The sequence below is a fragment of the Acomys russatus genome, chromosome 1, assembly GCF_903995435.1.
Source record: "Acomys russatus chromosome 1, mAcoRus1.1, whole genome shotgun sequence".
In the NCBI taxonomy this organism is placed as follows: domain Eukaryota; kingdom Metazoa; phylum Chordata; class Mammalia; order Rodentia; family Muridae; genus Acomys; species Acomys russatus.
In genome coordinates this window covers 79,768,969-79,793,631 of record NC_067137.1, presented here as the reverse complement: position 1 = coordinate 79,793,631, position 24,663 = coordinate 79,768,969, and the positions used below count along the sequence as shown (strand labels likewise).

The window sequence follows — 24,663 nt, the reverse complement described above, 5'->3', positions numbered from 1 at the left end:
CAACAGAAACAGAAAGAGAACATCACTATAGCTCCAACAGACAACAACGTAAAGTGATGACGTTGAACAACTGAACCTAGCAAATCCATTCATCTAGGAGAGGTAGATGAATCCACTGAAGAAAAGAGACTAACAAACCTCTCTCATGAAGAAATAAATGCCCTTCAGAGTCCTCCAATTTCTTAAGGAAATGGAATTTGTAATTGCAACTACAACAAAGAAAACCCAGGCTTATGTGGAATTACTAGCAAAATTTACTACACACTTAAGGAATTCATAGTGTCGATCAAAAGTAAATGTCTTTTAAATATGCAAGAACAGGAAATACTTTCAACTCACTTGTGAATCAGCTTCATTGGAAAAAAAAAAAATACAGAACAATGTATCTCAAAACCAAGAATGTCTACCAATGGGGCTACAGAGTCGGCGCAGGCGTTAAAGCACTTACTTGTTGCTGCTCTTGCAGAGGACCCAAGTTTGATCCCCAGCATCCACATGTCCAATTCCCTCTTCTGCAGGGACCAAGCATGCATGTGGTGCACATACATACATACATAAAATAAAATGCATAAATCTTTAAAAAAAATATCAACCAAAATTAAACATTACTCAGCATGGCGGTGGTGGCACAGGCCTTTAATCCCAGCACTTGGGTGGCAGAGGTAGGCGGATCGCTGTGAGTTCAAGGCCAGCCTGGTCTACAAAGTTAGTCTGGGACAGCCAAGGCGACACAGAGAAACCCTGTCTCAAAAAACCAAAAAAAAAAAAAAAAAAAAAAGAGAGAGAGAGAGAAAGGAAGGAAGGAATAAGACCAAAGAACCATGGAAGATGATTTCCTGATAACACACATGTACCTACATACATGCAAATGTGCATACACATAACACATACACACACACAAACACACACACACACACACACATGGAAATGGAAAAAGAAATAGATGAAGAAAAGAATTTGATAAATTCAGCACTCATCCATTATTTTAAAGCAAATAAAATCAATTCCTGTTATCTAAGAAAATGAGAATTAAAGAGAACTTCTCAACATTATAAAAGGCTAGTTCTATCGCTGCAAAACAAAGCATGCAGAATGTAACAAGAAGCCATATTTGTCTCACAGGTTTTAGGGCTAGGTACCCAGGTGTGACTCAGATGGATCTTCTAGGTATCCAGGTGTGGCTCAGGTGGATCTTCTAGTATACAGGTTTGGCTCAGGTGGATCTTCCAGTCTTTTGGCTTGAAGTTTTTTCGGGTTGAAATGAAGTTGTCTGGGATGGTACAGTCCCAGCTCACTCACAGCGTTGCATAGAATTTACTTTCTCAATAACTATTGCAGTAAGGCCCCCAGTTCTTCTCTGCCTCTTTTCCTGGCAGTTCATTTCCACAGAACACTTAGAGCATGTCACCCAGCTTTCTTCAGAGCAGGTAAGTAAGGGCACCCAAGGTAGGGTCATAATCTCACAAGTGGCATTCCATCACTTTGCATATTTGCATCCTTAAAAATAAATCACTAGGTAGACATAAACTCTTGGGCATGGTTTCTCAAATGGCGGATTATGTAACAGGATGAGGGTGTCAGGGGAAAAAAAATTGGAAACAGTGAAAGATTTCTGAATGCGTGGCCACCAAAGGTTAATTTGAAATCAAACAAGTAACAAATCCTAGATGTTTCTGAGAGGGCTCAGCTTGGATGGACCATGTAACTTCATTGTAGCTTTTGCTCTGAACACACAGTGTGCACACTCTGTTTGCTCTGAACACACAGTGTGCACACTCTGTTTGCTCTGAACACACAGCGTGCACACTCTGTTTGCTCTGAACACACAGCGTGCACACTCTGTTTGCTCTGAACACACAGCGTGCACACTCTGTTTGCTCTGAACACACAGCGTGCACACTCTGTTTGCTCTGAACACACAGCGTGCACACTCTGTTTGCTCTGAACACACAGTGTGCACACTCTGTTTGCTCTGAACACACAGTGTGCACACTCCGTTTGCTCTGAACACACAGGGTGCACGCTTTGCATTATGAGTACTGTATTTGGCTCAGCATGATCCAAGACCTAAATGCCTTTACTCAGATTGAAGACTCTTGCATTTTATAAGCGTGGTGATTTTTCTTAAGTATTTGACTGTTTAATTATGGGGAACCAAATATTTTTGTTGGGTTTTTGTTGTTGTTGTTTTGTTTTGTTTTCTGTTTTTTGTTGTTGTTTTTGTTTTTGGTTTTTGGAGACAAGATTTCTCTGTGTAGCCTTGGCTGTCCTGGACTCACTTTGTAGACCAGGCTGGCCTCAAACTCACAGTGATCCTCCTGACTCTGCCTCCCGAGTGCTGGAATTAAAGGTGTGTGCCACCACACCCAGGAAAACCAAATGTTTTTAATACTTTGCTACAGTTCTTCTTCAGCCTGTAAGAATCCAATGTTTAGAATGTTTGGGTTTTTGTTTTTTTGTTTGTTTGTTTGTTTGTTTTGTTTTGTTTTTAGTCACTATTGGAGTTACTAAGTTTCATCTTTTAGAAAGCCATTAACTGAAATTTGGCTTGGGACTTAGGATATATTTTCGAAGAATTTTTTAAATGGCTAAACGTACTTCTGCTATTCCACAGTCCATGGTTATGCAGAACATTGTCCTGGCACTGAGTATGATCAAAATCAAGGTATCGATTAACCCTGAAAAACGTTGAAGATATGCTCGCAGCATCCACTTTGCACTTAATAAATGATAAAATGATATGGACACCAAAGAAGTGATGTGGGGGTGGTGGGTTGTTTGGTTGGTTCTTTGGCTGGGGGTCTCGTGTACACTATGCTGGCTTGAACAGCCTACATTGTCTAGGAAAATGGCTTTAAACTCCTGACCCTCCTGTCTTTAGCTCCTGGGTGTTGGCCTTACACGAATGTGCCATCATATCTGACTCCCAAAGAATCATTTGAAGATAAACCTCTTCATGATTTAATTTCAGGATAGGTTTATTTTGTTTGCTTGTTTTTCAAGACAGGGTTGCTCTCGTGTAGCTCTGGATGTCCTGGATGTTCTCTGTAGATCAGGCTGCCCTCAAACTCAGAGATCCACTTGCCTCTGACTCCTGAGTGCTGAGATTAAAGGTGTGTACCACCACTGCCTGTCATTCATTTGTAATCTTACTTTATACAGCTATGTACCTGAGGTCAGGTATAAATTTCTCTTGTAAAAAGAGGATCGAGTGGGTAAAACTAAAGAAGACTTGCTCCGGGGGAGGAGAGACCATCAGGGCACACCTGTCGGGAGGCAGGCTCATTAGCAGCTCTCTTAGAGACTGCCTACAGCAAGCTAAATAGTAAAAATATAATAGTAATAGTAATAATAACAACAATAATAATAATTTTAAAAAATAATTAAAAGCCGGTTTAGTACTACAGGCTTGTAATCCCAGCACTCAGGAGGCAGATGCAGGCAGATCTCTATGAGTTCAAGGCCAGCCTGTTCTATAAGTGAGTCCAGGGCAGCCAAGGCTACACAGAAAACCCCTGTCTCAAAACAAAACAAAACAAAACAAAACAAAACAATAAAAGATAGCCAATATGCTTACTAGTGTAAGATTGCTTTCAGCAGCAATACAAGGGGTGTGATTTTTGTCAATCTTAATGTGGTCTTGCCACTGATGAACCTACCCAGTAAAAAGAGAAAATCAAACTCATTAAGAAAAACTAAAATTGGTCCTATTTGGTGATCTATGCAAAGAACCCAAAGAACTCTTAGAACCCTGAAGTGAGAACACTGTCTATAAGGCAAAAAGGGTAAAGCTATCGAGAAGACAAATTTTATGAATAGGGACTCGCCTTTGCACTAGATTTCTGGGGAGGATCCCAGAGCACCACTAGTCTGCCCCTGGACCTCATTACACAATGCCCCCTTTGCCTGGCAGCCGCCACGCCCCGTGTGCCCAACCCCAGCTTCTTCCTGAGCTTTGTGCAGATTTGCCTGCCACCTCCCTTGGTCGGGCTTGCCACTGCGGTGCGTTTTCTCTGCTGAAGTCCTGCCGCCAGCGCACAGGAGCAAGCACCTTGGCGCCTAGCTTAACGGATGAGAGGGCTGACGAAGTGTTGAGGCTGTCTCTTAGGTGGCGCACTACCTTATTTCAACATTTCCTACATCTATCCCTGCTTCGATAAGGAGGTAACTGGGTAAAGGGCAGAGGCAATCAAGGCAGGCTCTGCACGGCGCCAGGCCCCACTGCAAGGAAGACCATACTGTTTCCCTCCGTTGCCTCCCTCATTTTCTGAAGCGGCACGGAGCAGGACCCACGCAGCTGCTGCCCTCCAGGCGAGGAGGGGGACACTGCAAGGACTGAGCGCTGCAAGGTATGAACCTGGTCATCCTAGCAAGAACAGGCTGCTAGGAGGGCCCGGGTCCAGGCACCCTCCCTGCAAACCCTCCAACCTGCGTCTCCCACGATCTGAACCCTGCGGACCTGCATCTCGGGGACCAAAGGACCCTACCAGGTGGCTTGCTGGGAGAGCAGGAAGGAGGGCGGCCCCGCCCAGCCGGCGTGGTTCCCATGGGGATCACAGCGGCGGCGACCCAGCCTGCCTGCAGGCTGAGGGTGCGAGCTGGGCCCAGAGGCGCGCCGGGGAGTCAGGGCGGGAGGTCCCCCGCAGCAGCTCTCGTGGGGCCCGGTTGCCCGCCCGGTGTGGTGTCTTCTTCAGGAGGGAAATGAGACCCGAAATTAGAACCGGGGAAGCCCTACGCCTTTGCCGCGCTCCAGCCAGCTCAAGTGTCTTAGATCGTATGAACCATAACGTTAAAAAGATAGATTATCTTACAGCTCGGCTCGTTTTAGGATGATGACTGCACCTTTAGCTGGAAGGGATAAAACAGACTATTGAAATTGGGTCACCTATGGCAGTCACCTGTAGGCTCCCAGCTTTGACCGCAATGTCATTGCTGGGGGGTGGAGTCCACACCTGGCTGGTCCTAATCTCCTGCCCTTGTTTTCTCTAGATCCCGGACAACAGCCACTACTTGATGGGGCTTGGGAGCGGTCCGTTCTCGTATTTCATAAGCGACGTGTAAAAACTACATGAAAATCCATTCCCAAGAAGACTTACTCCTTCGTGATGGAGAAATATGAAAAGATTGGAAAGATTGGAGAAGGCTCCTACGGGGTGGTGTTCAAGTGCAGAAACAGGGACACGGGTCAGATCGTGGCCATCAAGAGGTTCCTGGAAACTGAAGATGACCCTGTCATAAAGAAAATTGCCCTTCGAGAAATCCGCATGCTCAAGGTAGTTGATTCGCTTTTTCTGGGTTAGATAAGTGTGCGGGCTGCGGCTATGTGCCCTTCCCTCACAGCCTTGGGTCCTCAGCGACACAAATTCCAGTCTGTGGGCAGAGACCTGTTACGTAAAGAAGTAATCGAGGTGGAGGGGAGAGGTGTGGCAGCCCTCACTTGCAGAGAAACTGTGAAGTATTTCATTCCCGGTTCCCCCACTTACTAGTCTCTTCTCATGTCAACTGCAGTGTCTTTTCAAGGGTCCCTGATGAGCAGATTTTAAAACAACTCAAGCTTTATTATTAAGCTTCTAGTCTGTTTTCTATAAGTATTTTAAATTCATTTTCCTGTTTTCTTGGGACTCGTGAGGTGTGTATGCCTCTGTATACGCATGTTCACGTGTGCGTGGGAGCATGTGCATGGCTTAAGACATGGACGTTTGGAGACCAAAAGTTAACATGTGCCATCTTCCTCAACCGTTCTCCACCTTATATATTGAAACAGGGGGGTCTCACTAGAACCCAGAGTTTATAGACTGCTAGCCAGTTTTCTCCAGGACCTAGCACTGGACGTGCAGGCGGACAGCTGTGCTCAGCCAATGTTTATGTGGGTGTTGGGATCCAAGCTTGGGTCCTTGGGCTTTTATGACAAATTTACCCACCGCACTATCACCTCAACAGCCAAATTTACCTGTTTTCAAACTGGGAGAAGGTGACTGGCTTTCACTTCCCCTGAAGCACATCTCCTGCCGAGCTTCCCAAGGTCCTGGCTGCAAGCAAGCATCCCAATACAGAAGCCAAAATGTAGCACTGGCCCCATTTATCAGTTAATCCTAGTACTTGGTGTGTTTATTACAAGATAAAAGTGTTTTCCCTCTTATTTTTGCAAAGAAGCTTCTTCTCTGAATTTCTTGAAGAGGTGATCCAGCACCTAGCATAAGATGAGCCAGGCCATGGCTACCGTGGAAATGAACCGTGCTTCAGAAAGTATGACCTCCATGTTCTGACCTGCCTCGCTACATAGCTAGGGTGGAGTTAGTCGTCAGTAAAGAGCGAGTAAGACGTCAGGGTGTGCTTATTCTGGCTTCTCCGTTTTCTTCAGGCCTCTCTAGACATCTTTTCATGTGGATTAAATGTCCTGTCTGGGACATTTAATCACTCACTTCTGGTGTACAGAGATCCTAATGGCAGAGCCTGTGTCACTGACCTTGGGTCCCCGTGGCTGGCAGGAGCTCCTCTGGCGCTGTTGAGTAAAGAAGGCATGTAGGCATTGGATTTTGAAATTTGAGGGAGACAAGGCATGAGATGAAGCAGCTGTGTTCCAGGGGACTGAGCTGGAACTTGAGGTGTGGCTCTGGGGCTCTGGGGCTCTGGAGTTCTGGGGGAAAGGGTCACTGATCTTGGGTGGGAAGTGTAGGTAGATGCTACAGGGCTGACTGCAGCTCGGTGAGCTCCTAGGGTGCCCAGTGAGAAGCTAAGGCTTTTTGTGATCCCTGAGGACGAGGAAAACTCAAACTGAGACCTCAGACCAGAGGGTGACGAATCCTCAGTGACCACGGGCCAGACAGCTGAGGGCTCACCCAGACAGCCCCTTACAGAAGCAGAAGGATAGTAGCTTAGGCAGGAAGCGGGACTTTGAATATCTTGCTAAGGTGTCTTTTGAAAAGCATAGCTATAGAAGAGGAGGAGGAGGAGGAGGAAGTTTTGGGTTTTTTTGAGACAGGGTTTCTCTGTGTAGCCTTGGCTGTCCTGGAGCTCACTATGTAGACCAGGCTGGCCTCAAACTCAGAGATCCACCTGCCTCTGCCTCTTTAGTACTGGGATCAAAGGTGTGCGCCACCACTGCCCAGCCCACTAAGGTTATATTTTATTAAAAGGCTGTCATTTGTCTTCTGGACCATTGGCATTTTAAAACATGATTTTTCCCCTCTTTGGCAATTGGGGTAGAGTTGTCAGGATTTTTCAGAGTCCTGTTAAGTACCTGGATCGTAGTCTTGCACCACCGCACCTCACTGTATTTTCTTCTTCCATTCTTTGAAACAGTCTTGTGCTGTAGAGCAGGCTAGCCTTGAACTCCATGCTAGGGAATTAAGCCAGGGTCTATCTTCAAAGCCAGGCAAATTCTATAGCCTGAACTAGACCCTCAGCCCAGTCAGGACTTAAAAAACAAAAACAAAAGTAGTCAATCACTAACTACTTACTATCTTAATCACTTTTTGTTTTATTTTGTTTTGTTTTTGCTTTTTGAGACAGGCTGCTCTATGTAACAGCCCTCACCATCCTGGACTCACTTTGTAGACCAGATTGGCCTCTGACTCTCAGAGATCTGGCCCCTGAGTGCTGGGATTAAAGGAGTGAGCCACTGCACCTTGGCATTCTTAGCCACTTCTTAAAAGATCAGACACTTTAATATCAAAATGAAAACTAGAAAAGGCACTCCTTGTGGGAAACCTGGCCTTCCCGAAAGAGAACAATTGGCAATAGCATCTAACTACACCTACGTCAGACTTGTGTGCGCTGTGCGGTGCACGTCATTGTGTGTTTGTGTATTGCTGCCCCTTTTCTTAGCTTCACCATCCATCAATGAAAGAGTGTTAACACTTGTCTTGTGCACTGTAAATCTCATGGCTGTTAATACTACATCTGGGGACAAAAACAATTCCCAGATCAAGAGCTGGAGACATGGCTCAGCAGTTAAGAGCACTGACTGCTCTTCCAGAGGTCCTGAGCTCAATTCCCAGCAACCACATGGTGGCTCCCAACCATATATACTGACCTCTTTTTCTGGCATACAGGTATATATGCAGATGGAGTACTCATACATAAAATAAATCAATAAAATATTTTTTTAAAAAAGATTTCCAGACCAAGTACTATCCTATACAGAGGACGCCTAGCTGGTAAAACAAAACACCATTCACGACATGGTTCCGGCTGCCTCTGAGGAGATGGTTCTGGTAAACCTTTTCCAGACTGAGCTTTGCAGTATAAGTCTATGGTTGTTTCTCTGTAAGCAGATGTCATCGAGGGAGGTAGCTGTCTAGCTGCCAGCGTTTAAGGCCGTGCCTCTTCTGTGTTTCCCTTTCTGGTGTGAAGGCTCATCAGAAAGCTATAGCCAGGGGACTTATATTATCAAGACCTTTTATCTTGCTAAGATTTTTTCAAAATGTTTTTGTTTTCTCTAAAAACTGGAAGCATTACAAATAGCATTATTTCATACCACCTGGAGCGGGGAAAAGTGTGACTCTCTTTTACAAAACAAATCTGGTTTTATAACAATATACCACTACCTAAACAAGATACAACCCCATGCTCACCAAGATGCCCTATGAGACTTAACTCTTTAATATCTTAATTCCCAATCAGAATTTTCCTAGGTTATATAATTGCGCACGAGTTTGTCTCGTTAGAGCAGCGGGAAGCACCATAGTCTCATAAAATTACAAAGTCCAAACAACTGCTCTAACTAAAATCAGTCAGTTATCCCTTAAGGAAGATTAAAGCCGTACTAGTGACAGGATAAAGTTCAATGTACCGCTTTCAAATTGAATTTCTGTCATACGGAAAAACAATGAAGCACGTTCGGCTGGTGGTTTTGGTGAGGTGTTTGTGCACGGCTAACTGACATGTCCATTTGGCAAGCGCTTACAGAACTCTGCCACATGCCAGGCACTGTTCTTCCCTGTCATCCCTACATATTTTAGCAAAGGGAGACTAAAAAAAAAAAAAAAACAACAAGCAAGTACACGGCAAATGGCATGTGCCTTTAATCCTAGCACTCAGGGAGGAAGAGGCAGGCACACACACACACACACACACACACACACACACACAAGGCCAGGCATCATGTGCTAGACCATCAGGGGCCCTGTGGTGGGAAGTGAGAGCTGACTTTTCATACAGCACATGTAGGGACACAAATGTGCTTTAATCCGTCCCAGACTCGCCCATTCACCCCCAGTGATATCTATGTGTCCAGCAAAGGGGACTGCAGCCTTAAGACAAGCATGAAGCAGCCAACTCCCTCCTAGCCCCTGGTCTCTGCTGCTGCACTGTTCCTGGTGAAGTGAAATGGTAGACCGGCGGAGGGAGGAAGTAACCTATTCCATCCAGCCTTGACAGAGAGAGCTGCTGGCCCTGAGGCAGTTTGAGATCAAAGACAGGACGGTTCTACTGTGGGTGTCTGGGTGCTGTAGGTGATATGGGGTAATAGAGTGGGTCAGACCAACTTCACTCAAACGCCTACAAGCAGCAGCTAGGACCCAGTGACAGCTCTCTCCCTCCCTCCCTCCCTCCTCCCTGCCCTCCCTCCCTCACTCCCTTTCTCTCTCTCTCTCTCTCTCTATCTCTCATCTCTCTCTCTCTCGCTCTCTCTCCCTCCCTCCCTCCCTCTCTCTCTCCCTCCCTCCCTCCCTCTCCCTCCCTCCCTCTCTCTCTCTCTCTCTCTCTCTCTCTCTCTCTCTCTCCAAGGAAGGAAAATGAGATAGAGAGGGCGAAGACATCCCCATTTTACTTGGCAGGTAGGAGCCGGCAACCCAGCAGACCTGCTTGAACTGCCAGCTCGTTGCCTAGGACTCCACAATTAACACGAGTAAGCGCCACCTCAGACGGTAGCTATCGTGTCCTGTTTTGCGTATTGGCTCAGGATAGTTACTGATTTGCCAGAACCCTCCTAGACAGGAAGCTGGCAGGTAGACACAGCTCTGTCCATCCCTAAGACCAAGCCCAGTGGTGGGGCCTCGGAATCTATTTTGTCCTCTCTCCTGCAAAGTCTTCCTTGTGAGACCTGTGGCTCCCACGGAGGCCTGAATACAGACTGCAAATGAGAACAGTGGGAATGGTGGTTAACCATAGAGTTTTGGTTTTGTTTTATTTTTAAAGAAGTTACTATTTGCTGTCAACAGAGATGAGAATAAGTGTGCGAGTCAGGTGTCCATCTGAAACGTTGCTATGAGGCTGGAGATGTTGCTTAGTGGTAGAGAGCTTGTATGGCATATGCAAGGCCATGGTTGATGCCCAACACCACAAAACTCACCCTGATGTAAATATTACAAAATTCGTTGCATGTGTTTGTGGGGGAGGCACCACACTAACGTGTACGTGTACTTGTGCGTGTAAGTGGAGGCCGAAGGTCAGTCTCTATTGTCATTCTTTAGGTGTCATCCACCTTGTTTTGTTGGCAGGGTCTCTCTTTGGCCTGGAGCTTGCTGGGTAAGCTAGGCAGGCCAGCCTTGGGGATCTGCTTGTGTTTGCCTTTGGCATGTGCCACCGTACCCGGCTTGTTTGTTTGTTAGTTTTGTTTCTGAGACTGAGTCTCTCTATGTAGCTAACCTTGAACTCCATATGTAGACCAGGCAAGCTTGGAGCTGATAAAGATCTGTCTAACTCTGCCTCCCCAGTGGGAGGCTGAAGGTATGCACCACTGTGCCCAGCCATGCCTAGCTTTTTCAGGGGGGTTCTAGGGACTGAACTCAGGCCTTCACACGTGCGTAGCAAGCACGTTACCAACTGAGCTGTTACCAGGTGCCTACAGTACGCATTCCTTATATCTTACTACCTTACTACATTTGTTGGGGCCAGGGGAGAGTATGTGGGGGTGTGGGAGTGTGTGAGGGGAGTGTGTGTGTTTGTGTTAGGGTGGGGGGGAGGGGGAGAGAGATGGGTGTGTGTGTGTGAGAGAGAGGGGGGGAGTGTATGTGTGTGAGAGTGTGGTGGGAGATGGGTGTGTGGGATGTGTGTGTGTTCATAAATATCATGTGACACAGTGCACAAGTGGAGGCTAGAGAACAGCACAGTGGTTGGTTCTCTCTACCATGAGGGCTTAAACACTGAACTCAGATCATCAGACTTTTCAGCAAGTGTCTTTACCTGTTGAGACATTTTTTCTGGCCCTTCAGGATGCATAGTTAATGAGAACACTGTCACCCCCAAAAGGATCAAAACCTGTCCTTACAAGAGGATGACTGTGGGAAAGACTGTAAGCTTTGTCACAGGTGAAAGCAGTCTTGGCGGGCTTTACCCTTGGACACCCCATGGATACCCTGAGATAGACTGAATGGAGCCATCCTGGGCCTGGAATTCAGGAAGCAGACCTGGGGACCCCACCTGGACTATTGTTTTTCTAATCGACCCTCAATGGAAGAAGGAGACTGCCCTTCTCATGCATGTGAGACAGACAGGCAGAGAGGAGAGAAGGGCAGCAGGGTCAGACAGGGCTTGAGCACACGTGGATCATGGATCGGAAAGAGGATCAGGGAACAGGCCAGAGACACCTAGGGACCTGTCCCGTGGAACGGATACCAAAAAGTTCACTCTTTTTTCCCTCTTGTGTAAGCTAGTTGGGTTGTATAATAAAGTTTAATTGTTAAGAGACAGAGCCTACAGATGACAAAAATCTCTAATCCTATTATTGTATAAAACATAGATATACATGCAATGTTGGTAAAACTATCTGATATATTTGTAGCATTAGGGAAAAGATATGTAAAATGTCCTGTTAGAGAAACAAAAAAACCAAGAATGGTACCTAGGTGTGAGTGCGACTGTATTGCTTGGCAGAAAAATGCTCTCAGCTGATTTGAGTCATAGCGTACACGGGAGAGGCTGCTGTTCCTTTCCAGTCTCCTCATTTCCAGTGGGGACAGAGCTGTGTGACTGTGTGGCCCACAGAGCTGTGGCTTGGGACCTCAGGGTTGGATCCCGCTCAGGGCTGTCAGGTGACCTTGGACAAGCTCTGGTGCCTCCTGGGAGCCTGCCCACACTTAACTCCCTCCTGGGACCCTGCCCACACTTAGCTCCCTCCTGGGACCCTGTCCACACTTAGCTCCTGATTTATGTCCCTGCCTGGTACTGCTTCACTGACTTTATGCTGACAGGAGCATGCAGGGCTCTCCAGCCCAGCGTGGCACTGTGCCTAGGCAGCCTCAGGATGAAGGGACAGAAGAGGGAAGGTCAGAAGCAGCAGCGGTAGCAGAGGAGAGAGAAAAGCTGAGGGAGAAAGGCAGAGGGTGGGATGTGAGCATGGCACTGTCTCCAAAGGGCCATCCTGGAGGCGAGCTTGCACTGTGCTCTGCAGGAGCCTCAGTACCTGGAACCCTCAGATCAGGAATACTGCGGTGAGTCGCCACTCTGCTGTCTGGCATCACTGTGAGAGCGGGACACCTAAGGGTCCCTGTTATTCAGACAAAACATTAACTAGGCACATCATGTGAGCTTTGTGCCAGGGCTATGATGCTAAATACCACCATCATGCCGTATGAGTAGTGCCCCCCCCCACCGCCTAGTCAGAACTTTCATCTTCTTAAAGGCATCAGCTTGCCCAATATTAGTTGGAGGGATATTTTGCATGCAAACAAAAAACATAGCAGGAAACCCTGTGGTGTTTGATCCTAGCAAAATAAAGAAAAAGACAGGGGAAAATTCAATTCTCTTGTTGCTAAAAGGAACCAGTTTTAGGTTTTTTTCTTCAACATACTCAATTTGCTAATGAAAATGGATTAGAGTAATAGGACCCATTAGTACTGAACATTAGTATCAGTCTCTACATTGTTGTTTTGTTTTGTTTTAAGACAGGATTTCTCTGTGTAGCCTTGGCTGTGCTGGACTTTCTTTGTAGACCAGGCTGGCCTTGAACTCTCAAAGATCTGCCTGCCTCTGCCTCCCGAGTGCTGGGATTAAAAGCACGCACCACCACACCCGGCTTGTTTTGTTTTTCAAGACAGGGTTTCTCTGTGTAGACTTGGCTGTTCTGGACTCACTTTATAGACCAGGCTGGCCTTGAACTCTCAGAGATCTGCCTGCCTCTGCCTCCCTGAGTGCTGGGATTACAGGTATGTGCCATCATGCCCAGCTGGTCCCTACATTGTTACAGCCATATTCAGCGTTGTCTGTTATGAGTTCTAGGGGCCCGGACTCACAAACTCAAGTATTGGTTAAGGATCACATTGATACCACAAACATGCAGCGGTGGATGAGTAGAAAGCCATGTTGAGAGGTTTGGACTGGGGCATACTGTGAGCCTGTGTCCCTGAACGGGGCCAATGTTCAGTCTATAGGCTGCCCACTCAAGAAGACACATTTTCAGTTATTTTAACAAGAAATTAGAAATTTGTGTGATATCTCCTGAGATTTTTCTCTACAGTTTTTGAAGAGAAAAATTCAAAATATTTATTTTTTTTAAATGTAAATATGTGTGCACACATGCTATCGGGTGCATGTGGAGGTCAGAGGGCAACTTTCAGGAGTCAGCTCCTGCCTTCTGACTTCCTGAGGTAGAGTCTGTCTTGTTTCTGCTACTGTCCTTTGCATCCCAAGCTGAGTGGGCCACGGGTTTCTAGGTAATTCTCGTGGCTCTACCTCCCATCTCACCCGAGGAATGCCAATATTACAGGTTCCCACCATCGCATGCACATTTTTATGCCGGTTCCAGGGGGTAGATCTCAAGTCATTGTGAAGCTTGGCTTCTGCCCTGTGAGCCATCTCCCTGGCCCCCCATAGTCAAGATATTTAAAAGCAAAAGGAATCATGCAGTTGATACCCACAGACCTTTAACTAGATGCGTTCATCAGCATCTGTTGGAGCCTGGCTCTCCATCCCTGTCTGCCACCTGACACCTCCACCCCACCCCCAACATCTTTGGCTAGGCTACCCCTGGGTATTTTTCTACATAACCACATTGTGAATTCTATCAGCAGCACACTACTGTTATATAAAACATAGTCGATACCTAAATGTTTCATATGTCCCAATAGTAGCTACATAACTAATATGTGTATTAAGTACATAAAAACAACTAATATATAGGTGGGTGTGATGGTGCATATAGAAGGGAGAGGCAAAAGGATCTCTGAGCTCAGGACCACACTGATCTACCTAGTGAGCTCTAGAGCAGTCAGGACTGCATAGTAGACCCTGTTTTTTGTTTTGTTTTGTTTTGTTTTTTGTTTTTTAAAATGCAACAGGGCTGGAGAGATGGCTCAGAGATTAAGAGCACTGGCTACTCTTCCAGAGGTTCTGAGTTCAATTCCCAGCAACCACATGATGGTTCACAGCCATCCATAATGAGATCTGGTGCCCTTTTCTTGTGCACTGTATATATAATAAATAAATAAATCCCTAAAAACAAGCAAACAACAACAACAAAGACCAACACAAAACAAACAAACGCCCAGTAAATGTAGTGAACAAGTTTTAATATCAACTGGTAATTTTTATTGTAACAGCTGTTTTTCTGTAGGTTTTCCTTACTTATTAGTCTCTTTTTTCTGTTAGAAAAAGACTTCCAACCTCCAGATACATACTTACTAATATCGCTATAGACTCGGGAGTGTTTCAATTCAGCACTTTATACATTGTTAGCTCAGTTGTTACTCTTTTGTTCTTCTCAGCGTCTTCTTCTGTCTGCTCCTGGGTTCTGACTGGCGTCCACCATTGTTTGAGGACTTTACTGTGTGTTGGGCAAATAAAATGTCCTGGTCTCATCCTGCCCTGGTTCTGTGATCAGCCCTTTCTCCAGGAACCTGTTCCTTTCAGTGACAACACAATGCCCTGGTTTTAAAGTATTAAGTGGTTTGACTACAACACAGCATGTACAGACACCATTTGGCCATTAGGTTGCCAGTTTGGAGCCTCTGGCATTTGTTCTGTGCAGTATTGGCTTCAAGGACCAGCGGGGATGGGGCCAGTGGAGTCTTGTTTTGTTTTGTTTTCAGCATTAGACTGACACTGGGCACTATGTAAGTTGGTTGTCAGTATCATGGAAGACAATAGGAGCAGTTCCTTGACCACAACGAGAGAAACCAAACAGCCCCTTATCATCCTCTCTATTTGTTCGGCAAGTGGAGACCTGCTTAATTTCATTTCTACAAGAAAACCTACAAACTGCAAATAGTAACCAGTTGCTTTGTTTGTTTACTTGGAGATGTTTTGGCTTAGCTCACAGGTGTTTATCTACACAGATTGCGTTCTTGCTGCTAGTGAGAACCCAAGCGGTAAGCTGCCAGGCAAATACTTCAAGCGCAAAGGGAACAGAGGACAACAGTAGACACGTTACCATCCCCCAGCCCCCCCCTGTGCCCCCCCCCCCCCCCCCCCCCGTCACAAAGAGATTAAGCCTGTTTCCTAGTTCATCTGTGTCATACATAGGCATTGCATCCTATGACACACTAGAAGCCAGAAAATAAAATACCCCAGGCAGGAGGAGGCAGAGTAAATTATTTTTTACAAATAATTTTGCATAGATTAGGGGTGTATGTGTGTGTATCCTGAGAATTGAATCACTCATGACGAATACTAATTGTATAGTTCATGGATGTGATGTTTTGATATATACTTACGTTGTGGCATGATCAAATCAAGGTAATTTGCATACCTATCCCTTCAAATATTTGTTATTACTTGGTGTGCTTATGTGTGAGCATGTGGGGTTGCACATGTGTGTATGCAGGCATGCTCGCCTGAGTGTGTTCATGCTGTGGAGGTCAGAGGACAGCCTTAGGTGTTGTTTGTCGGACATAATCGACTTTGTGTTTCGGGCAGGTTCTCTCACTGGCCTGGAACTTGCCAGTTAGGCAAGGCTGTCTGGTCTCCGGTCTCCACCTCCCCAGTGCCAGACTATAAGCAGGTGCTAAATATCTGATCTTTTTTATTTTTTTATTTTTACTTGGGTTCTTGGGACTGAGCTCAGGTCTTTATGCTTACAAGGCAAGCACTTTACCAATTGCACCATCTCCCTAGGCCCCAAATATTTGTTAATTTTTTGTCATGAAAACATTTGAAAAATCCTCCCTTTGTATTATTTTGAATAACAGTTACTATTACATAATTATTAACTACATTCCTTTGCTGCATAGCAGAAGATTAGGCTTTCAAAATGAGTGGTTGTACAATTCATCTTGATTTTAAAAATTATCTTATTGCTCTCTTTCCCGTTTAAATTATTTTTTTATTTCCAACTTATGAGAAGTCTAGCCAGAAAACCTGTGTTATGTGTAGTTATCACAGCATATCCAAACCACACCTGAAGGTAGTAATTTTCCTGTAGAATGGAATTTTTTTTGACTGGGCCAGGGGCATGCCTTTCATGTAATTTTAATTCAGCTGTATGTTTGGCAGGATTAAAGTCTCATGTTGCAAATTTTCTTCCAACAGGCATATTCTCATGTTAATCATTATCCTTCCTTACTGTTTATTAACCTTAAAGGCCCTCTAGTAAAAAAATACCAGCGGGGAAAATTGTGTCTCTGAAAATCATTGGACTTGGTCTCCATTTCTGCTGGGACAATGGGAGGTGAGAAGCAAACTGCTGTGTAACTGCCAGGGCGTGGTGCCCTCGTGAGTGCCAGCTCTGCATTGGTTTCCATTGTGAGCACAGTTGTACTAATAATTCTTTCATGGTTTTTTTTTTTTTTTTTTAAACAACAAAACAGCTCAATCATCCACTGCACATGTCATTGGCCTGCTGGGTTCTCAGAAGTCTCCAGAAGAGATCTCAGGCCAGGTGTCTGGTCAAAGAACTGGCACAGTCTGTCCCTCAGTGTGGCCTCCGGCAAGCCCATGAACAATCCTTGGCCCTGGCTGCCCCACCTGGAATGGAGTTTTCTTTTTGACTCTTTTTGTGCAGGGTTGTGCTGGGAGGAAAGTAGGCAGTCTGAGTGCTTCTGTTTGTCCCTCTCTTACCGTGTAAGGTAAAACTAATGTTTGCCAAATACCAGGAGTGTTTGCCCAAATTTACGCTTAAGAGTGGAAGGCTGATCTTGGGGTGGTTCTACGGATCTGTTCAGCCCACTGTGAGCCAGTGCTCTAACCTGGGGCAGAGAGAACACAGTGGGTCTGCGATATCAGTGCTCAGACCTCAGAGCCAATCACTCCGTGGGTTTTCTTGGGAGTGATCACCGCTCCCTTTGGGAACGCCTGTGGCGGCGTCAGAGGATCCTCCCTCCAGGTTATTCTGGTTGGTAAGCTGCATGAAGAACTGCAGCTTTCCATGCTAAATGTCAACATCACCTTGGTCACTTTTCTAACCTGTGGCCTGACTGTGGCCTGAGGTACCCGTTGAGATCGAATATGCCAGCACCTGCAGCCGGGGCAGTTAAAGTCTGAGACACGGAATCATGTGTTTGTTAGTAGTTTCCTTTGGGAAGTAGCCCTGGGGACCTGAGACCTGGGACAGAGACACGCCCATAGAGGCACAAGGGCCTCGAGCCCGTGAGACTTACAGTGTGCAGATCAGGAGTCCCCAAGAAGAAGCGGGGTTGCTCATTTTAAAGCTATGGGTGTGGGCAAGAGTGTCACATTTCCATTCTGGATGGACGAGAACTGATGGAGGACTCCCTCCAAAATGTCTGTGAGGCCAAGAGTCAAGTTCCAATTTTTGAAGGATTGTGAAAAGCATTCTACTGGGACAACAACTCCACTTTGCAAGCTTTGCTTTCTGTTCTTCTGCTGTTTAAGCACAGTTGTGGGAGAAGAATGTTTTTAAAGGGAAAACCAAGGAATAAGCACTGAGAAAAAGGTCGGCTATGTTTCCCTAAAGTGCAGAACAGGGTCAACAACCCCTCACGTCTCCACAAAGAACACAGACCAGAGGAGTAGGAGAGACCCCGGACACAGGGATCTGTATACTGGTCAGTCTAAAACCACATGGTACTAAACCAGTACCTCCAGAGGCCAGACAGGTTTTGGAGAATGGATTCATCTTGGTGAATAAATATACTTTGTTACTAGTCTTGAAATGTGCCGTCATCTCTACTGGTCGTGTGTTTTCCCACTTTAGACAGAAACATGGGTACATGGAATCGTTCACTCATTCTGCTATATGGAATCAGTAATGTGAGAGTGATGCTGGTGTGATGTGAGAGTGATGCTGGTGTGATGTGAGAGAGATGCTGGTGTGATGTGAGAGTGATACTGGTGTGATGTGAGAGTGATGCTGGTGTGATGTGAGAGTGATGCTGGTGTGATGTGAGAGTGATGCTGGTGTGATGTGAGAGTGATGCTGGTGTGATGTGAGAGTGATGCTGGTGTGATGTGAGAGTGATGCTGGTGTGATGTGAGAGTGATGCTGGTGTGATGTGAGAGTGATGCTGGTGTGATGTGAGAGTGATGCTGGTGTGATGTGAGAGTGATGCTGGTGTGATGTGAGAGTGATGCTGGTGTGATGTGAGAGTGATGCTGGTGTGATGTGAGAGTGATGCTGGTGTGATGTAAGAGAGATGCCCACTGGGCCTTGGTGCCCTAGGGAGTACAGGGAGTGATGCGAAGAGGAGCAAACTAAAGCGCTCGATCCTTCTCTGAAGTGGACCACTACTCTCAGAGCAAACTGAGAGAGAATCATAGAGCAAAGCCACAGAAATAAAGGGCCCAGAGTTACCAGACCTCCAGCATTTTCCAGAGTAGCCTCATGACCAGGATCTTAATGCAATATTTCCTGACCATTAAGCCTTGTCAATGAGTATAAAAGTCTTAAAAGTGCTATGGAGGAGGAAGCTGAAAAGCACACCTCCAAGGATGCAGGGCCTGAGTTCATCACAATATGTGGATGGCCAAGGAAGATATGGGGCCAATGACGGGTACAAGAGCTGTCCAAGAAGGGATATGTGACACTCTACTCTTCATAGGAAAACCAGGTGGAGAGCAAGTCAAATTCAACCAAGGAGACACTAAAACACAAGCAGGAGTCTTGGAGAATGGAGAGATGGCTCCTGCAGTTAGGAGTATTTGCTGTTCTCACAGAGAGCCTAGTTTGGTTCACAGCTGTCTGCAACCCTGCTACTAGGGATCCAGTTCCTTGGGTCCTCTGTAGTCATGGCATGCACATGTGTGTGTACATACATTAGATAAAACACTTATAAAATAAAAAAATAAGTCTTTTTAAAAAGAACTTTAAATTTTATTTATTTGTTTTTATTTAATGTGCATTGGTGTTTGCCCTGCTTGTGTGGTTGTGTGCAGGAGTCTGATCCACTGGAATGGAGTTACAGACAGTTGTGAGCTGCCATGTGGGTCCTTTGGAAGAGCAGCCAGTGCTCTTAACTGCTGAGCCATCTCTCCACACCCAAAGTTTTTGTTTTTGTTGTTTTTAATCTGAGACAGGGCTTCTCTGTGTAGCCTTGGCTATCTGGGACTCACTTTGTAGACCAGTCTGGCCTTGAACTCACAGAGATCTGCTTGCCTCTGCCTCCCAAGTGCTGGGATTAAAGGCGTGTGCCACCATGCACTGCTGAAGTTTTTTGGGTTTTTATTTGTTTGTTTGTTTGTTGTTTTTTGGTGTTAGAGAAGTGCCTTACTTAGCAGCATAATGGAAAACATCAGAGAGAAAACAAAGGGAGACAAATTCCAAACTTGACCGGCCTTACTTTTAATGAAGCTTAGCTGAGGACAGTGTTAATGACCTAGAAAGAACTATTGAGACCTTCCAGACTAGGCCAGCGCAAGATAGAATGCCAAGAAATAAAATCAGGCTTGAGGCTGTGGCTTTCCCCTTCCTAAATCAAGAGCAATTATGGCTAAACAAGCTACAACACCTTTGTAGTATATATGGTAATTTAGTCTGTTCCAGTCACGTTTCTCTTGTGTGACATTTGGTTCTTGTCATCTATCTCATTTACTTGTCCCTCAAGGTGTCCCTTCTGTACTAAGGCAAAAATATCTAAGGCCCAGGCATGTCCGAACCTTTTTTTTTTTTTTTTTTTTGGTTTTTCTAGACAGGGTTTCTCTTGGTAGTGTTGGCTGTCCTAGACTCAGTCTGCAGATCAGGTTGCCCTTGAACTTACAGAGATCTATCTGCCTGCCTCTGCCTCCCCAGTCCTGGGATTAAGGATATGTGCTACCACTGCTAAGCGCATGTCCGAACTTCTGACATTGTGACAAAGTTCATGCTCAAGAACTACACAGCAGAGTTAAAAAAAAAAAAAAAATCACAATAATTTAAATATGTTTCCAATTGTGTGTGTTGCGATGCATTCTTTGCTGTTCTGGGCCTCACGCAGCCTGTGGGCCATGGGAAGGACACCTGAGCTGGCATAGACAAACATCCACAATTATTAAAGCTGTGGTCGAAAGCTACAGGATGCAGACTGTGAACCAGCTTCAGGACCAAGGTGTCATCCTGACCCTACCGCACCCCCAGGCCAGTGAGTTAATGGACAGAGAGAAGGAAGGTGGCTTGAGATGCCAAATCCACACAGCCTTGTTCACCATCCACTGTAGGGATACCCATAATCCCCAAAATGAGAAGTCTGGGAGCCTCTCGCTTCACTCTCTGCCTGACCTTCCAACAGCACCTATCAGCGCTGGCCACGGGTGGGATCATGCTCTCATCTTTCCTTGCCATTGAGGACCTGTTTCCCTCTCTTCTCGGTGTATTTGGGTCCTTTGGATTTCTTCCTGTCTTAGTGCATCTCTTCCTACAGTTCCACCCTGCATACAGGAACCTCTGACTTTATCCTCAGCTCTAGGTCCAGCCAAGCGGACAGGGATACTCCGGAATCTCAGTCCTGAGAAGTTGCTCTTCTCTTTCTGCTGGCATCAGCAACTCCTCATTCTTCCCTCATTCTTGGTATCTTCCCTTCCCTTGTCTCCCGGCACTAGTTCATTGCCACATTTCTCACTATTCTAGCAACAAAATATCTTTTTTTTTTTTTTTTTTTTTTTTGGAGACAGGGTTTCCCTGTGTAGCCTTAGCTGTCCTAGACTTGCTTTGTAGAACAGGCTGGCCTCGAACTCACAGTGATCCACCTGTCTCTGCCTCCCAAGTGCTGGGATTAAAGGCAAGCACCACCATGCCTGGCAACAAAATATCTTCAAACAGTGCTTTTCTGCCCTCTCTCTAGTCTCTGCCTTGGTCCAAGCCCCTGTCATCTCTTAGATGTCGGAAGGCCCCATATTCTCTCCCCTTGTCCATCTTTGCCTCTTCTGGACCATTCTTTGCTGCCATAATGCTCTCAAAAACCCAAGGGCTATTGTGTCACAGCTTGCTATACTTCCTTCCTGTTGCACCTAGGATAAAGTGTGAATTTTTAGCCCACAGGGCCCTGCAGGATTCATGTTCACTTAGCTGGCCCGCCATTGCCCATGGGCTTCAACCCTCAAGGCATACCCTTTTAGTTCCTTAAATGGCCCAAGTCAAGTCCCTTCTAGAGACAGCCCAGCAGCCTGTTATTGGTGCTTATCAGGGGAAGGGGGGTGGGTGGGGAGGGGTGGGGGGGAGGCAGGAGGGGAGGAGTTGGGGGGAAAAGAGGTTCTAGGAGGGATTATTGTTCTTTGTGTTAGGGTGAGTATTTTTTGATGGATACAATGTTTCTGTTTCACAGATAGAGTTATAGAGATGGATTGGGTGTGAAAAATAATGCTCCTTTCTTTATAATAAGAACACAGGAGTCTGGAAACTGCAGCAGCTTATTTTTACAACTTTATGAAGTTGGCCATTAGCCCATAGAAAACGCAAACATGGGTAGCCTTTGAAATTGATACCAAAAAAAGTGGTTTAAAAAAATCTTACTCATGGGCCAGGTGTGGTGGCCCAAGCCTTTAATCTCAGCACTCGGGAGGCAGAGGCAGGCAGATCGCTATGAGTTCCAGGACAGCCTGGTCTACAGAGTGAGTTCTAGGACAGCCAAGGCTACACAGAGAAACCCTGTCTTGAAAATCCAAAATAAATTAATAAACAAATAAACCTTAGTCCCATTTCCCTGCCTGCTGACTTCCTCGTTGACCGAGTTCTTCGGGGAGGTGAATCTTCCCAGCAGTGGCCCATCCTATTAGTTCAGGCTGCAAAGCTTAAGGTATATTGTGTAAGGCTCTAATTCAGTGGTTCTCAACCTTCGGTATACTGCAACCCTTTACTACAGTCCCTCATGCTGTTGTGACCCTCAACCATAGAATTATTTGCGTTGCTACTTCATAGCTGTGATTTTATTACTGTTATGGGTCATAATGTAATTGTCTGTTTTCCAGCGGTCTAGGCAACCCCAGTGAGAGGGTCATTTGACTCCCCACTAAGGTTGAGAACCCTCGCTCTACTGTATATTCTGGGGCTTGAGATTTCTGTCAGGCCCACATTAAACTCCTATTTCCTAAACTTCAAAAAGGAGTGCATATGTCCAGAAATCGTGCTCTTGGCCCAGCTCAGGTTGGACTACAGAAGGATTTCTAGTGGACAGATAAAAGCCATCATCCCTTTGGAACTTGCGAAATGTGTTCTCTTCCTGACTCTCAGAAGGAGTCATTTCCCTTGCCTCTGGCAGAAGGAACACACAGCTCTCCAATGACAGAGACCCATGGTTGCATAGCAAAGCCTGTGCTGGTCTCCAGGCTCCTGCATCCATATTTACAGGGCCCCAAAGTCCACACTAGCATCCTGCTGGTACCAGCTTCTCTCTCCCAGCTACACACCCTCCTTATAACCTGCTGTTCTCTACTGTTCGCTCCCTTGCTGTCTCACTGTCTCCACTGTCCTCTCTAGTCCTGGCCATGTCTAGTCTGTTTCTTCCTCTCTCTGCCTTGAAGTCTTCCAGACACCTCTGGATGTTCTCTCTTTCTTATTTACAATAAAAGCCTTCCCCCTGATGCTGTGGCCATGTCAGTAGTTTCTTTATTGCACCCCTCATGTACCAGTCTCTCTTTTTCTGAGAAGTGAGCTCAGTCACATGGCAGACTGCCTGTAACTCTTTAACCCTAAGATGAATTAAGAATGCCTAGACAGCTGGACGCAGTGCTGCATGCCTGTAATTCCAGCACTCGAGAAGACAGAGGAAAGTGGATCTCTGTGAATTTGAGGACAGGCCGGTCTACAAAGTGAGTCCAGGATAGCCAAGGCTACACAGAGAAACCCTGTCTCAAAAAAACAAGAGAAGAAGAAGAAGAAAAGTGAATGCCTAGATAAGTTAGGTGACATGGAAAAAAGGTAATGTGATAAAGACCACACTTGACTATAAAATCCTTGAGGAAAACTATTAGTGACTGTTGTGATTTGAGTGTGAAATGTTCCAAGATATTCTTGCGTCTGAACATTCGGTCACCAGCTGATGGCATTGTTTGGAAAAGTTGTGGCGCGTTGAGGAACTGTAACCTTGTAAGAGAGGATGGGTCACGGCAAGTGGAGGTGGAAATTGGAGTGTTATAGCCCGGACTCACTTTGTGACAGTCTCTGCTTTCTGACTGCCAGGCAATGTTATCAGCTACCTCATGCTCCTGCCAGTATGGACTGTATACCTTAAAACTGTAAGCCAAAATAAACTCATCTTCCCTTACATTGTTTTTTGTCAGGTGTTTTGCCAGAACAAGAAAAGTAACAATTATCAAAGGTTATTTGAAAAAAAGAGGTGCGAAGCACCAGTGTTAGAAATCATTAAACAGTAATGAAGCAGACACTAATAGTAGTTATTGGGCACTACAAAGAAGGAATAGACTGGGAGGATTCTGTGCAAATGTGCACCTGGGGTGTGTGTGTGTGTGTGTGTGTGTGTGTGTGTGTGTGTTGTTGTTGTTGTTGTTGCAAATCTCTTTTTTCTTTAGAAAAAGATTAGCATGCCAGTCATGGTGGCACATACCTTTAATCCTAGCACTCAGGATGTAGACGCAGATGGATCTCTTTGAGTTCAAAGACAACCTGGTCTACATAGTGGATTCCAGATAAGCCAGAGCTACATAATAGAGAGACCCTATCTCAGAAAGAGGGCAGGGGCTGGGGGGTGGAGGGGACAGGGCGGTTCTACTGGATTTATCTATTCTATTTATAGGTGCTATGAAACCAGACAACACTAAATGGCCAAGTGAAAACAGTTGCTAATTACAGATTAGCAACTACTAATTACTTAGTACCACCAGGATGTGAACCATCTGGGGATTCTGACACAGGAGCGCAGAGCAGTCTGGGAGAACGCCTCAGGAAAGGACACTTGAGTAGAGAGAGCCTTGAAGGATGAGCTTCTTTTAATTCACCCTGCCCCAAGCAGTCCCTTGTCTTAGCCAGTCTTCTCTTGGCTTTCACAAAGCACCTGGGCCCTGACCGCCCTTTCCCTCAAGTCAGTGAGAAAATAGCAGAGAGCTTGGATGATCCTGATTTTGCCTCCTTCCACTACAAAGACTGACTCTCCTGAAAGGAGACATCATTATTTTTACTTTATTTCTCTGGAACTCAGAGGAAGACTCACAGCTCAGATTCACCATGCCACCTCTTATATTTTCAGCAACTCAAGCATCCCAACCTCGTCAACCTCCTGGAAGTCTTCCGGAGGAAGCGGAGGCTTCACCTGGTCTTCGAGTACTGCGACCACACGGTGCTTCACGAGCTGGATAGATACCAGAGGGGGTGAGTGGCCCATCCCTTCCCGGAAGACAGACAAAGGAAAGCTCACAAGGGTTTGTGAGGACAAAGCAGCCATAGGGACGTCTTTTAAAATGACT

The 24,663-nt window shown here is 45.8% G+C and overlaps 1 protein-coding gene across 2 annotated transcripts in view; it reads left to right on the top strand.

The window, feature by feature from the left end:
* The first annotated feature begins 5,052 nt into the window (after positions 1 to 5,052).
* Cdkl1 (cyclin dependent kinase like 1) overlaps positions 5,053 to 24,663 on the top strand; it is a 41,610-nt gene continuing 21,999 nt past the window's right edge. For both annotated transcript variants that reach the window (XM_051147023.1, XM_051147015.1), the window contains exons 1-2: positions 5,053 to 5,273; positions 24,447 to 24,568. In XM_051147023.1, the coding sequence (XP_051002980.1) occupies positions 5,106 to 5,273; positions 24,447 to 24,568 (290 nt within the window). In that variant the 5' untranslated portion in view covers positions 5,053 to 5,105. The remainder of the gene's footprint in view (positions 5,274 to 24,446; positions 24,569 to 24,663) is intronic.